This window comes from Aplosporella prunicola, assembly GCF_010093885.1.
Source record: "Aplosporella prunicola CBS 121167 unplaced genomic scaffold K452scaffold_26, whole genome shotgun sequence".
Taxonomy (NCBI): domain Eukaryota; kingdom Fungi; phylum Ascomycota; class Dothideomycetes; order Botryosphaeriales; family Aplosporellaceae; genus Aplosporella; species Aplosporella prunicola.
Window position 1 is genome coordinate 157,215 of NW_022983554.1, and position 14,485 is coordinate 171,699.

The following is a 14,485-nucleotide window of genomic DNA, read 5'->3' on the forward strand; positions in this document are numbered from 1 at the left end:
AATTCTGCGGGAATTTCCATGGTCCCTTGAAGTCCTCAATCATGGCTTCGTGCTCGGCAACGGCCATGGTTATGTGGCTGTTGTCGGGGATGCCGAAGTGGCTGAGGCCGAAAATTTGGTGCAGATGGTCCAGGGCGGTGGAAACTATGCGGTAGAGCAGGATCCTAAAGCCATCAGTTGAGTACTGCTTGCTTGGTTCAATGATTGGGAAGAAGAACGTGGAACAGTGGAAACACAAACCGGAAATCGTGGTCCGCGGGAGCCATCGTAAGGACTTCCATAGCGTCCCAGATCTCGTCGTGCAGGGCTTTGGGGAGACGGGTAATGGTCGAAAAACGGATTCGGTATAGCGGGCCGGGGCTGTTCATCTGGCGAGGAACTGCGGCTGTGGCCCGCATTGGAAGCTTCTGATGGCTTCAGGGCATCTTGTCGAGGTCGCCTGCGGATAGAGGTGGTCTGTCGTTTTGCTGTTTCTGCTGCAGCTGCCATCCCTGCTGATGTTCTCGACTCCTTCATGTCGTTTTCAGTCGCAGGTGGAGAGCCATCCCGACCGTGATTATCTCTCCATTGCTCTTTTCCCTCTGTCACCCGGTCCGGTTGCGTCACAGGGCCATCCATAGTATCCGCCGGTACCGAGTCCCGCGCGTCCTTCATAGCGGCACTGCCAGTTCCAGCTGTTGCAAAACCGCCAAATGCAGTCTTCTCTTTCCTTCCACGCTCTTCCTCACCGTCCACCATCTCATCAACCCCACCCATCCTCCCCGCCAGCTCCACCCCCACAGCCGCGTTCTCGCGCCTCAACGACGGCGGGTTGCGAGGGCGAGGCGGGGCGCGTCGGCGATTCATGCCCAAATACCCCAAAAGCGACTAGTGCCTCGTTCTCGGTAGCCCGATCCCGAATTTCGAATATTGATTCCTGAATGAACGCGTTCGATAGAGGTGGCTGTGGTATCGAGGCTGTGAATGCAGGGTTGAGGGTTGCAGGGCCGGTTGGGAGGGGGTTGGTGGCGAGGACAAGGTTCTGCCTAGGCGTGGCGAAGACGCGAGAGCGACGGGTGCGCACGTGCCAGCGGGGGGTTTGGGCGCTGGAGGCTGGTGCCTGGGATTGGGGAGGCGGTTTTGGGGGCGGTTTTGGGGTTTGAGGATGGGGATGATGGATGTGTTTGTCGTGGTGGTTTTGGTTCTTGGTGTCTTGTTCTTGCGCTGATTCGGGGGTCTTGCCGCCCCGATCAATCGTAGTCGCTGAAGCTGAAACTCGGCAGCACAATCTCGAGCCTCAGGTCGCAACGCGTTTTGATATAACTACCGAAATGACAAAATCTAAACAAGTCTCCATCCATTACAACATTGATTTTGCTTGAGCTCTACTACCTACGAGAAAATCGTAGTTCTCCGCGTCGGCCTCTTTCCAAAATCTCCCTCCCCCCTTCCTCCCCCGCTCCCCTCACCACCACCACCAAACCCCGCACCCTTATAGTACTCGAAGAGTCCAAAGCAGGCCAGGGACCACTCACTTCACATTCTCCTCATTGGTCCTCGAACACGCACACTCACCCGCCCGCGCACCCCGCGGCGCACCCCGTCCGCCGCGCGCCCGCCGTTGCCTCAGGCATCCGGTGCCACGCCAGTGCAGGTCATTTCGCAATCTCGGGTGGCAGTGATGGCGCTGCTGCACCCGCCAAGCCGGCACTGCTGCGCTCGGCGCGTGTCGGCTGCCAGGGGAACACCGAACACAATGGAGATAGAAAAAGGGAAAAGAACAGAGGCATGGCGCCAGCAGTCAAGAATGGCGGAGAGTGTTGCAGGTTATGCAGGCTCCGCATTGTGCAGCACAGCCTGGTGTCGGCGGCGCATAAGGCGCGCGGGGTGGACTTGGATAGGGAGGAGCTGGGAAGAGGTTCTTCTTGTGGTGGTGTTGGTGTGGGGGAGGCAACGTACAGACCCTGCGTATCTCGTTGAGCGTACGACTGCGGTCGTAGATGGCGTGGGTGAATATAATAGAGCGACAACTGACGTGCTGGCGCCGTTGTAGTTAACTAGTAGATGAAGTCGGTGTGCCTTTGAGCTCGAATGGAGAGGGCGAGTTTGGTGTAGTGCGTTGATTTCTTGCGCGTAGTGAAGCCTTGAGATTTACGTCGGTGAAATGGGAAAACTACTGGGCGTTCAAGAGAATTTGAAAGGTTAAGAAAAGAAGAAAAGAAAGATTACATGTTGTTGGACTATCAGAACAAATTTCTTCATGCATTATTCTCTATATTCACTTTGCTTTTTCGTTGTTTCAACACCCTGCTACTCCCCTATTACTTTCTATAAGCGAGCACATGACTACTCCACCTCTTCATGTATATAAAGCTCGCTGCCAGACACTCTTTCAAAATCAAGCCGCGTTCTCTCTTTACTCGCACGGTTTCAACCATTCAATCCAACACATGTGTTTGTAAATAAAGCTGGCCAAAGATTGTTTTCATCCATAAACTTCGTGCAATAGTCTTCGCGTTTGGATGTGTTACCTCCCTTTATCATGCTTAGCAAAAAGAAAAACAATTTCCCTTCTCGGCTCTAGCACTCATGATTTGTTCCCTACCTCAACCTCAGTTCAGGTTCATCCCTGTTCTCTTTGCTTCGTTAAGTACCGAACCCTCCTAAAACCCCATTCCAAATCCCTGCGCTAACCGCCATCATCTCGCCTGGTTGCGAGACGTCACGAGCATGACTGAATTGTGAACGCTGAAAATACCTAGGCGAAGGTGCGAAAGAGAGAGTGTACGAAACGAGCTTCCTGCTCGGTCTGCGGAGCCCGCTAGGCTGCTGCTCCGTCTAAGGAGCCGACTGCTGGGCCGAAAAACCTGTGTAGACAGGAGAAGGGAAAGCGGTGGCCTGGTAGATATACTAGGAGCGTGTTGGCGAATAAAGCGTTTTAACTTCTGAGTTTAAATACTCCGTGGGTTGGGAGACGACGAAGGGGAGGAGATAGTGGTGATTGGTGGTGGTGGTATAAAGGGTCGGCGGAAAGGTGGTCGGGATTGTACCGTTGGTAGCGGTGGAAGATGTCGATTTAGGGTGAGGACGGCGGTCTTTGTTGTTACCATTGTTGTTGTTGTTGTCGTTGCTGTTGTTGTCAAAGAGATAGAGAGGAAGGCGGGGGAGGAGACATTTAATGTTTCTGAAAATTGAAGACAGATGGTGGGAGAGGTGGCATACGCAGAGGTTGGTTGCAGTGGGTTAATGATTGCGATGGTTGTTGGTGGTGGTGGTGTGACCAGTTCATGGTCGAAACAACTGTGGTGGTGTTGGCCGTGGTAGAAGCCGTAGATGATGGATGGGGAAGGCCGTGGTTGTTGTCGTTGGCGTTGGCGTTGGTAGAGGGACGGTGGGGATGGCGAGGCGGCGCCGGCGGTGGTTAGTGGTGGTGTTGTTGTAAAGATTGTGTTGGTTGGTTGTGGCGGTGGAGTAGAGATGGTGGAAGAAGCGGTGTCAGTGGTGGTGGTAATAGGGAGCGAGAGGTGGTGATGGATAGCGGTTGGTGGTGGTGTTGGTGGTGGTGATGGTAATGAATATTGAGACAGAAAAAAAGACCGACGGCCCATTGTGGACCTCGGGCGTGCTGCCCGGAACTGGGCCACGCTCTGAATCGGGATAATCCGATGTGGATGTCTTGACGATTAGGCTGCTGCCGATGCCAGTGCGGCATACGGTGGTCGAGGGCGCCATGGAAGACTCGATAAGTAGCCCTGCCATCGTGATCTTTAAACTGTCCCGGGGCATTCTTTCCAGGTAGATGTGGCCGCTGGCCGCGGCCATCTGGGTTGTTGCGGGTCTCTGGATAGCCGCGACCACGGTGATGGTATCGGAGTTGAAAGCGCAAGGCAGGCGGAGGCAATTGCTCAACCACTGTAAGTTCTTTGTCTTTGCATTGTTAGCTTTTGGCTCTTACAAATACTAGGTTTGGCGAGCTACCTCGGTCTCGTCGCCTCGTAGCCTCGTAGGCATCAAAGAAAGTCAAACCAGATTGGTCGCTGATGAAGTTTGTGAATTGCTTCTGGTCGTGCTGTCAGCTCGAGCTATTACACTGAGGAAGATGCCAGTTGTGGCCGAAGGCAACGTACCGTGCGATAATAGTCCATCCTAACGATTGTCAGTAGCTGAAGCATTTGAGTGGAGAGGATTGACATACCTCTTGATGTACTCATCCTAGTCGGTGAAGGTTAGACCTGTCCGCTTCATGGTCCATACCTAAAGGCTGTTAGAACTTGCCTATTCTCCTCAAACCGATCTACATACGAGCTGGTTGTTGTTGACGCCCGTGGGCGGCAGCCCGTACGTGACTGGGGTTCTCTTACAGCCCCGCTGGCATGGTTCTGCCAGCACAAAGAGTCTTTTTACTGGCTGAATTTGATCTTGCCGGTGGAGTCGTCCACCGTGGAGGCCCCGAAGGGCCTCTGTGCTGGGGCCGTTGTCCCGCAAGCATGTCATGTCAGCTTAAAACTTGAAAGCGAAAGGAGTGATAGATCTTGACTTACGGCCCAAGGGCTCTGTGGCCTCGTATGAGGCCGGGCTGCCCGGCTGTCTCACAATGGACAGCCGGGGAGATGGTTTTGGATAGCAGTCTTCTAGGCCCTGTGCGGGCCCGGGTTGAGAGCCTTCTTGCCTCGCTGTGCCATGCCAGCCATTCGCGCTCGATGAGGAGAATGCGGAGGAATTGGCGATCGTGTGGTGGAGTTTTCCTGGGGGGAGGGATCGTGACGGCGCGAGAGGAAGGGGCAGCGACAGCAGGCCTCCCGTTTTGCGCTAACCGAAACGAGACGCGACTTGCGCTGCGCCGGGCCTTGCGGCTGCAGTGCATCCTGGTGGCATCGTGCGTCCTGGCCCTGGAATTTGAACTCTCTTGGACGAGGGGAATGTATTTGTTTTAGTTCTCTTCGTCCTGGGCTCGGAGTTATCTTCTCTCTTCCTGTGGAAACTAGTACTTGAGCATACGTTGTTTCTCATCGATTCTCTCTAGAGAGGTAGCAAATTTATATTTTATTCTGAAGAATTTATCTACTAATTTAACTCCCGTCGAGCGAACCGTAAATATAATTTATAACTTTTATTTTCCTTTTACTCTTTTTTCTTATTATGATTGTCTTCCTTTTGTGCTCTGCCTACTAACCATTAATGCTGGGTTGTTTGCAAGAGCATTTTAACGTAGCTATTTTTTAATTGTTTTAAATCAAAGGGGTTCTTTTCGCATGGCAGCAAACATTTCTCTCGGCTCCCCTAAGTATTGAAAACCTTTTCAAAGTAATTTTCATTTATCCTGTGCACTGGTAAAAAACCTCGCCAAAAGCCCTACGCCCATGAAGTCAGCAATCATCCACAAACACCACAGCTCCTCGACATCATGGCCACTCAAACCCAATTTTATAGAATTGTTTATTACTTTTTTTCTCTCCTACGTCCAACTCTAGCATCCACCCAGCTCTAGCATCATCCCAGCTCTAGCACCGCACCAAAGAACCAAGCTACAGCTGCAAATCCAAATCTAACCATCAAACCCGATTCCAAACACAAGTGCCAAATCGCAGCCTCAGAAGCCAAAAGCACACTCTCAGAAGTAAAAAGCCAAAAGCACACCTTCAGAAGTGAAAGAAGCCAAAGCACACACTCGAAGTCAAAAGCCAAATAACAAAGGAAACTCAATCCACCACACGCATACCGGCCGTACAGTGTACTAGCTCGCAAAGCCCCCGAAACTGCTGCCCATAGCTCTGTAGAAAGCCGAGGATCTGGGTGGCCTGAGCCTCTCGCGCTCTGCTGCGTCGGTTTCTAGCATGTACGTGACCTAATCGAAAGACATGGTCGGGTTCTCAGTGGGCTCACCAGGGGCGCCAGAAGAGGTCGTGGTCGCGTCGTCTTGAGCGCCAGTGTTGTTGTTGTCTTGCTCTTGGGCGCCAGTGTTGACAATGACCTGCTGGCCCTGCTGTGTCGTGCTCGGGTGTGACTCGTCCTCTGAGTCCGACGACACGAGCGGGCTCTCAGTGGGCTCGCGAGACGAGATATCGATCGGGTCGTCAGAGTTACCAATCGTATGCTCCTGGTTCTGGTGAGCAGGGCTCTCGCTCGAGCTTGCATTGTCGGAAGAGGACTCATGGCCAGAGGGCGGCGTGCGCGCACCTTCGCCTTGTTGCTCGACGCGGCGGCGCTGTGTGTTGAGACGGTGCTGCCTGAAGCCCGCCCAGTTGCTGAGGTCCGCGAGTTCTTCTTGCTGGCTGTCCGAGTCGTCGCGCAGCTCTTCCTGGCTGGACTCTTTGTCTTCAGCTCTTCCTTCACTGTCGGCAGACTTGTCGCCGCTCTGCATTTCCTGGTCCGACTCTTGGCTCTCGGCGTTGTTTTCGCTTTGGGCAGCCTCGTCGTCGCCGGTTTCCTCGTCGCTATTTTGCTCACCAGCATCTCTCTCAGATGTCGCAGGCGTCGCATTCCTGGCAAAGTTCGTGTAGACTTCTTCTACCATGATAGCGGCCTGCTGCGGGAGGTCACTCCAGAAGTCGTCGCCACGCTGGTAGTTGGCTGCTGGCGTTGCGTTAGTGGAAGTCTCAACTTCGCCGTGCTCTTGCTCATCGTGGTCAGACTCACTGTGCTGTGTGCTTGGCGGACGCGTTGTCGGGGCCTGCGGCTGCTGAGGCTCTTGCTGTTGGCCTTGTTGGGACAAACGCTCGCGCGACGCCGTCAGATTGCGGTAGTGCTCACACTCCACAGACAGCTGAGTGTAACAGCCATGAACAGCGCGTGTCTGCTCGCCCTGGGCCTGCTCTACACCCTCCATCGCATCAGGAGACGCAGTGTTGATTTCTGCATCCGGGAGCCCATACTCCCGCAACATCCTCTCGACCGTTGCCATCTCCTGCTCATCCAGCGGAGCAAGATCATCCGGGCCTCTCCGCCGTCTCGCGAAACTGCGCCTCTGCTCATCCATATGCCGAATGTGGTACAAGGCGCGCGGATCCTGCGGTGCAATGGCTGCTCTCCTCCTCTCCAAATCATCCGCATCGATGTAGCCGAGCCTGTCCGAGTCGGTGTCGACGACCAAGTTGTTGGCACTGGTGAAAGCACCTAGCATGCTGCCCATGCGGTTGCGAAGGGCGGCTTCAGCGGACGGTGAGCGTGGGGGTATGACGAACGGGATGCGGTCGTCGGGGAGGTAGTAGCCCACGAACTGCCGAGGCGAGAGCTGGCAACGCGGGCGGCGGTTGGCTTGACGTGTTGCGGCGGCGGCGATGCGCGCAGCTTCAGCAACCCGTGCTGCTTCGACGTCTGGAGGGGCGCGCCGGGTGCGCGTGCTCCTGCGTAGATGCTGCGTCTCTGTGGGTGCAGCGCCGGTGATAGTGGGCGCAGCGGTCAAGCTCGCGCGTGCGGTGTCGCAAGTGGCTTGCGGCACGGCAGATGGAGCGGGAGCCGCGTCAACGGTCGCCTCTGCGCGTGCAGTGTCGCGAGGCGCCTGCTCATGCTCGGGCGTAGGCGCAGTAGACTCGGGAACAGTGGCTGCGTTTGCGGGTGGAGCGTCGCGAGCCGTCTCTTCGTTCTCAGGCGTAGGCACATCAGAGGGAGCGGGAGCCGCATTAGTGGTGGCAGCGGCAGTTCCAGCATCCGTAGTGTACGTCTGAGGGCTTGGGGCCGCAGCCTTCTTGCGCAGCCGTGCTATCGGGCGGCCAACAACGCGCTCAACCTGAGCAGTAGGATCAGCCGAAGACGTAGGACCAGTGGCACTGTCCGCGACAGCAGCCGCACCAGTCGCGCCCGCAGTGGATTGGCTCTTGCGCGATCTTCCGGAGACTCTTCTCTTCGGGGGCTTGGGCGGTGTCGGGCTCTTGACAGCTGTTGGACTGCCCGAACCCTGAGGAACGGTGGCTCTCGTGCTGGCGTATGTTCTCTTCGGGTCAGGTCCAGCTTTGGCGTTCTTCCTGGGCCGTTTCAGCGGATGCTTCGCTGGGGGCGTTGGCTGCTTCAGCTCGGTCTCACTGTCAGGTGGAGTAGCGGGACTGGCTTGGGGAATCAGTTCCATGGCGTTTTCGTCCTGTTCAGCTTCACCTGCAGCTTCTTCAGTGACAGACTGCTGGGTCGCAGTGATCGGGTCGTCGACATCGGCCATGACAGCGTCAGTGTTTTCTGGCGCGTCGTTCATGTCGGTCATTGAGACGTCGCTGTCTGCGTCAGTGACATCGTTGTTGGTGACATTGTTGTTAGTGACGTCGGCAGCCGCCTCATCGCCATTGAGGGCAGTCGATGGCGCTGTCTGCTGAGCCGCGTTCCCACCCTCCAAGACAGCTCTGAACAAGTCAAAGTACTCATCCATAGGGTTCTTCAGACGGTTAGGATTTGGATCCACTGGCGCTGGCGCATCCTCAGTCATCTCATCCTCACCACCGGCGTCCATGACAGGTTCGGTAGCCAAGTTGCTCGAGGGCCTGCTCCTCTTAGTAGTCCTAGGGGGAGGCTTGTTGATGAGCTCGACAGGGCCTTTGCCACTCTTGCGCTTGTAGGTGCCGTCGTGGTACTTAGTCGGCGTGTGGATTCGCGTGCCGGCGATCTCCTTCACGTTGTACGACGCGATGAACGGGCGCGCGCGCTTGCCGCGGCCGAGCTCCTCGGGCTGCTCGGGCTGGTCAGGTTGAGCGGGTTCAGCAAGTTGAGCAGGCGGATCGGGCTGCTGAGGTTGGGTGGGAAGTGAGGGCTGCTCAGCCTGTGGAGGCTGATCTTGGGCAGGCTGAGCATCTTGCGCGGGCTGCGATGGTTGCGCCGTGCTGCTGGAGCCCTGTTGCCGCTCTCTGTCCTCCTTCAAGTACAGTTTGATTCTCATTTTGGCGTTGCGTTACGGGTTGAAATACAAAGAGTGTTGTCAGTGAGTTGCAAAGACGTAGACAGTCAGTAGTTTTCGCGTACGCGTTCGCGGTCGAGCGTCGAGAAGAACTGTGACAGTGACCAAAAACCCGCCGGAAAACCAGCAGATTAAATGCCCACTACGCGGAAGGCTTCTCGAGAACTGTTGCAGAACTTTGCAAAAGCCAGGCCAGCTGAAGAAGAGACGTTTATAAAGAAAGACAGCTCGTCTTGGGCGTGAAGGGCATTGTAAAATTTGTTACCACGTTCTGGCTGCGTTTGCTACCACGTCGTAACACGCTGCGACGGTCCCATGCTGAAAGGTCCTTTCAAACATTGGGACAATGTTTATAGTGCCGCGTCGGACTTCTCCGTCCAGTGGCAATTTTGGGAGCCCATGAGCGAATGCGTTTGCGCTGAGGATTTATAAATATACTTGAATACGTAAATCTTTTCTCGAAGACAATGAGGTGTGCCTTTAAAGAGAATTGACAAACACGCGCGTTCAGTCAACCCCATACTATACTGCATAAGTCCTTGTTGCGAAACGCCGCAACGAGGGCTGGCTATTTTGTGGGTGTACGACATGAATATCTTTTACTTGGCTCGCAACGTTTACGTAAGGAATTCGATATAAGGCGTAGAACTGAGAGCGGAAGGCCACTCTTCATAATTTGCTACTCGGTATCAAATATTGTTAAACCAAAAGGCGGGCCCGCGCATTTGATGCGCAGGTTTGAGTGACCTATATATTCCAACAAATATCCTATCATTATAGTAGTTTGCGCAAATCCCGATGATTTGTTTTCCCATTTCCCAACAGTCAGGTCAACCACGAAGTCTCACGTACAAGCCCATTGGAGTTTTAAGTATTGATAATTAATGCTTGATTTTCTTGCAAAGAATCCACTATCCGCCAGACGAAGTCGAGCTATCTAAAGACTGATGTACTGCTCCCCGCAAGCCTGCTAAGCTCCCCCATTTCGCCAATTCTTGTCGTTGCGTGGCTGTATGGTGGGAGTGACAGCGGCCTAATCGCCCGCGTTGCCAGGAGGCGCCCTCTCACCCAGAACCGGGGGCATGTTCCCGATTCCGTGCCACACGTAACCGCCCGGGCCCCTGTAATACATGAAACCTTCCGGGGCGGGGAAGATTTCCAAGGTGTTGTAGGGATACGGCCTGCCGTGACGCTCGAGGTTCTCTTCAGGCTGCGCCGCCTCGATCTGCTGGCCGGGAGGTGTGTTGCGCAGGATGGGATCCAGGGACTGGAGCATCATGTTGGGGGTGGCCGTTAGAAGTTCGAGGGGGTAGCGACCACCATCGCCCGGGTTCTGGCGATCACCACCACGTCGGCGCAGTATGTGAGCGCCGGGACCTGCTGGGCGAGCGGTGGGCATGTCGGCTTGGCCCGGGCGAAGTGGCCTGCGTTCCTGGCCAGTGACATCGTTTTGTGTGGCAGTGGTGAGACGGGCGATTTCGTCCGTCAGTCGCTTGCACTCTTGTGTGCACCTCTGTGCCGTGTTCAGCGCCGCCTGGATCCTCTGGTGCCTGCCCTCCGAACCTGCCAGCTGGCCCTGCAGCCTCTGGACTTCGCGATAATTGCTCAACGCAAGCTGATGCCCAGCGTTGAATCTGCGCTGAAGAAGGTGGACTTCCTGCACGATGTTGTCCGAGGCGGTGTGGAATGGCGCACGGTATAAGCGCCAGAACAGCTCACCATCCGACTCCGTGTTCTGCTGTGGAGCCGGGCCAGGGGTTTGCTGGCGGTCCTGGTTCCCGTGGCCTTGTTGCACAGCAGCGGCAATTTGCACTGGGTACCTGTTGATAATTAGCATCTGCATTCCCGGATGTTGCTGATACACAATTACACATACGGCGAAACGTACTGACCGGCCAGGTATGCGGGACCCAGAAGCGTAGTTGATGCCGTGTGCTGGCGACTGAGGCCGACATGTGGACCAGTTGTAGGAGGGGCATTGAGGTTGTTGGAGTGGCTGCCCGGACGAGTGTTTTCACGAGAGGATACCGCGAGTGCTATGGTGCCGTTGTTGTCAGCCTCCGTGTTCACGTTGCGAACGTCAAGCGAGCTTAGTGTTGCGCGGCGGCGGTGGCTAGTGGGGGGCATAGTAGTGCCAGAAGTGTCTTCGGAGGCGTGTCCAACGACGTCGTTGACGTTCTCAGAGCGAACATCCCCGAGGGAAACATGGCGGCGGTGGGTAGAGTGAGCCATTGCGACTGTAGTAAAGTTTTCTAACAAGATGTAAGCATTGCCATTGCAATAAGTAGTTGACGTGAACGGAATTACCGGTATAGAGCTTGATGAAGGGTATAAGTAGAGTGGTTGGTTGAGGTTCGGGGAAATGGTAGAGTGTCCTTTGGGTCTGGGCCTGCGCAGGAAAATGAGGAGGAAAAGAAGTGGTAGAAGAAAGGGGTTTATAATACATCGCGGCAGTGAAATCGCTTAGGCTAAGCGACAGTGAGTAGGTGACTGAGTCGGGGGCTGCTGCTATTGCGCAGTCACACCCGGCGAACCAGCAGACGCCTCCTCCGTCATCGTGGCCCTACGTGCAGTTACCAATTCCACCCTCGCCCTCCTTAGAGCCTACTTGGCGTTACTACCGACGGTTTCGGCCATGTCGCTGCCGATCTCAGGCTCCGCCAACTGCCTCAAGCCGCGCCTAACACTTAGATGTATAAGACCAGAGACATTTCGAGGTGGAGGGTATGGTGATTGGTTGTCTCTTGCGTATACATTCCCCCTCATACATTTGCACGACCGGATTAGGATTGCCTTCCGCTTCACAAGCCCTCCGCTCCCCAATGGTGTCGTTGGAAACCATTATGGAGTCTTAAAATATTGCCGCCTTTCCATCACCGCTTCGAAGCCGCCGAGAATCTTTGATAGAGAGAAGGAAATGAGAGACAAATATCTATATATTCTCCCCATGGCAGGTGTTATGAAGTGGGTAAACTAATATTAAATATTGGGTTGTACTCCATAGGATTCCGGACACTGCTTAATAAAAATACGCTCTATTTTGTGGGAATAGTTCTAAGAAAAAAAATTTGAAAACCTCGTCGACGACCTGGTTGAGTGACGGCGTCTAGTGATTTATTGTGTGACTTAATGAGTAGAAGTGAATGGAATAAAGATCTATCAAAGCTGTGCCGTGCTGCTCTTTTATACGTTTAGGAAATTAAAGAAAACAATCAAAATGAATGTTTGGGTTTGCTAACGAGTGATTTCCCAGCAGCCTCGCTGCGGCTTGCTGTTTGCTCACTGCACGTGCATGAAAGACGTTTGTAGTGGTGTAGTAGGTGCTTGATTGCTTTTCGAATGTTTGTACGTGGCCAGGAACAAAGGCTATTGTAACCATGGGAGACACTAAAGCAAGAGATATTAAGATGTCGAAAAATCCAGAAGCCAGTGTTGAAGAGTAGGCCCATGTAAAAAAAGGTAATAAAAACTACGTAGAAGACTGAGGTAAAGGATCTGGCACGCACTTCAGACGTACAGGATTGTGAAGCTCCTCCAGTCCTCCCTGCGGTCCTTGTTGTTTGCAATAGTCACATGGCTTTGGCGGCGGGACAAGCTCCGCGCAAAGCGGCAGCAGCGTTGCCCACCTGCCAAAAGCAGCAGCAGTCGCAGCAGTTGCAGCAGCGCCAGCGCCGCCGCCCAAAAGGCCACCCCACACCCCACCCAGCCGAGGATCGAACACCGGCCCACCCAGTCCGTGAGTTTTCCAGAAAAGGCAAAAAAAAAAAAAAAAACTGGTAGTTCTCCTTGATTAAGCGTGTCATCATTAGTGCAGGGGCCATGCTAATCTTCTCTGTATCGTTTCAAATTGACCAAATGCCCGAAGGCGAAAACTATTCTCGCTGGACGGTTATATGTAGGTGCGGTCGGCCCAGTGCACCGGTAACAGGTTCGGCGGCCGCCTGCTAGCAACCATGTGTCGGCGGTTCAGTCTCCAGGCAACAACGAGCCGCTTTTGCAGGGCCAGCTGCCACGGACCGTAACGTGAGGCTTGCAGTATTCTCTCGTGGTTCTACAGTTTGCACTGGTCGAGAGACCTGGGATTTGAGTTTGCGTGTTGCTGTGACGCTATCATACGTCGGGTGCACGCAGCCAAAGCATACTCTCGCAATCATACATTTGACGACGGTTGCATTTAAGAACTCAGATACACCTGAGGAGCCAGGACATACGAGCGCATATCATGCATACACTATATCAAGTCATTATGGGTGATACTTTTGCAAAGTCGCAGTAGCTGCAAAGTCCAAGCTACCGAGCAGGACTCAAAAGAGAAAGCCGGAAACACCTGCCACATTCCCACATGTTGACCACTTGCCCAATATTGTGATAATTTGTCGCAATCACCCGTGGTACGACGCATGCGGCCTGCGCTTTCTCGCTTTATCGCAATGCCGCGGATACTGAGAGGTCAGCCTTGCTACATTCTAAATCGCATCGGCTCCCATGGCTTTGTAAGTCGGCGGAGAGGGTCAAAGGTCGAGCAAATGGGCAGGTTTTGTTGTTACAGATCTAATACCTAACAGCGGTGTCACCGAGGCAAGTGTAGAAAAGGTGGGAGAGGTCTTCTGATTAAATGTTTGAATGCCAATTATCTACCAAGTCCCGCCAACCAACCACGGTATTCTGCAGAAAACGAATACAGCACATGTTGAATGTCTAAATGGAGATGTGTACAGAAGTTGGGGAATTTGTAGAGGCAGGGCGGTGGCAACGCAGATACGCTTGTTGAATTTCTTGAATTCCTTGCAGCGTTTAATTCTACGCGAAGGTCAGCGAGTGATGTCAAAGGCAAAAAACACGGCTGTCGCGCACCTTTCCTCTTGGCCGACGCCAGGGTCGCCGTAGATAATAAGAGGGATGTACGCCTGACCTTGACCATTGTAGCGTTTAATTCTACGACCAGGTCAGCGGACGAAGTCAGACAAAGAACGAGGCGACTACACACCTTTCATCCTGGCCGATACCAGAGTGAAGAGCAATGGAGGGGAAGTTGCCCCCTCTCGGTGATCATCTCGACAGCCAGCGATGTAGCGTTTAATTCTGGGTCCAAGTCAACAAGTGAAGACGGTCGCCGAAAGGGTTACTCCATACCGTTCCTCCTGGCTGACACCGGAGTGAACAGCAATCGAGGGGAAATTGCCCTCGCAGGCATCCCCTCAACCTCCGACCAGCAACGGGCTGGCCGTGGATGGTCGCGACCGAAGTCACGGCCGGTACCGTGTTTGTGTCTGTCTGGATCAGTAGCTTCAGTCGTGGATGGTCAAAGGCAGGTGACGCACTCACAACTCACAAACACGTAGTGGTCGAAGATGTCTTCGACCGAGAGTCCGACTTATGTGAGGAAGCCGGAGTAGGTGCGCCGGCACGTGGACTGTGTCGACAATGGCGTTGTGTGAGGTTGAGAAGTGTTGGGGGGGGTGGGTGAGAAAGGGTTGTGGGGCGACGGTCAAGAACCGCCTTAAGCGAGGTCGGCGCTAGAGCGAATTCGGCAATCGCGGCAGAAGAGTGCAAACACGGTTTCGTTGCGTCTTCCACGCCTGGAGAGCGGCTTTTGGACTTGGTACGGAGTGGGCTCAGTGCAAGTCCCTG

The 14,485-nt window shown here is 54.2% G+C and overlaps 4 protein-coding genes across 4 annotated transcripts; all 4 read right to left on the reverse strand.

Moving 5' to 3' along the window:
• Positions 1-119: 119 nt before the first annotated feature.
• K452DRAFT_361645 (uncharacterized protein) lies at positions 120-846 on the reverse strand (the record flags this gene model as incomplete). The annotated part of the gene is made up of 2 exons (XM_033546438.1): positions 120-164; positions 241-846. Coding segments are annotated over 2 exons (651 nt in total), but the record flags the coding sequence as incomplete, so codon positions are not given.
• Positions 847-3,272: 2,426 nt separating this feature from the next.
• Positions 3,273-4,863, reverse strand: K452DRAFT_339526 (uncharacterized protein). Its single transcript, XM_033545308.1, has 6 exons — positions 4,521-4,863; positions 4,282-4,444; positions 4,175-4,191; positions 4,107-4,125; positions 3,935-4,039; positions 3,273-3,891 (listed from the first exon to the last, which is right to left on the reverse strand). The coding sequence occupies exons 1-6, from the start codon at positions 4,841-4,843 to the stop codon at positions 3,475-3,477; spliced, it is 1,044 nt and encodes a 347-aa protein (XP_033393582.1). The 5' UTR covers positions 4,844-4,863; the 3' UTR covers positions 3,273-3,474.
• On the reverse strand, positions 4,843-6,382 carry K452DRAFT_203713 (uncharacterized protein; the record flags this gene model as incomplete). The annotated part of the gene is made up of 2 exons (XM_033536070.1): positions 4,843-4,960; positions 5,838-6,382. Coding segments are annotated over 2 exons (663 nt in total), but the record flags the coding sequence as incomplete, so codon positions are not given.
• A 3,505-nt stretch (positions 6,383-9,887) lies between these two features.
• Positions 9,888-11,410, reverse strand: K452DRAFT_312008 (uncharacterized protein; the record flags this gene model as incomplete). Its single annotated transcript, XM_033543499.1, has 4 exons — positions 9,888-10,674; positions 10,731-11,106; positions 11,162-11,359; positions 11,380-11,410. 4 exons carry the CDS (start codon positions 11,408-11,410, stop codon positions 9,888-9,890), a joined length of 1,392 nt encoding a protein of 463 aa, XP_033393584.1.
• Positions 11,411-14,485: the final 3,075 nt, after the last annotated feature.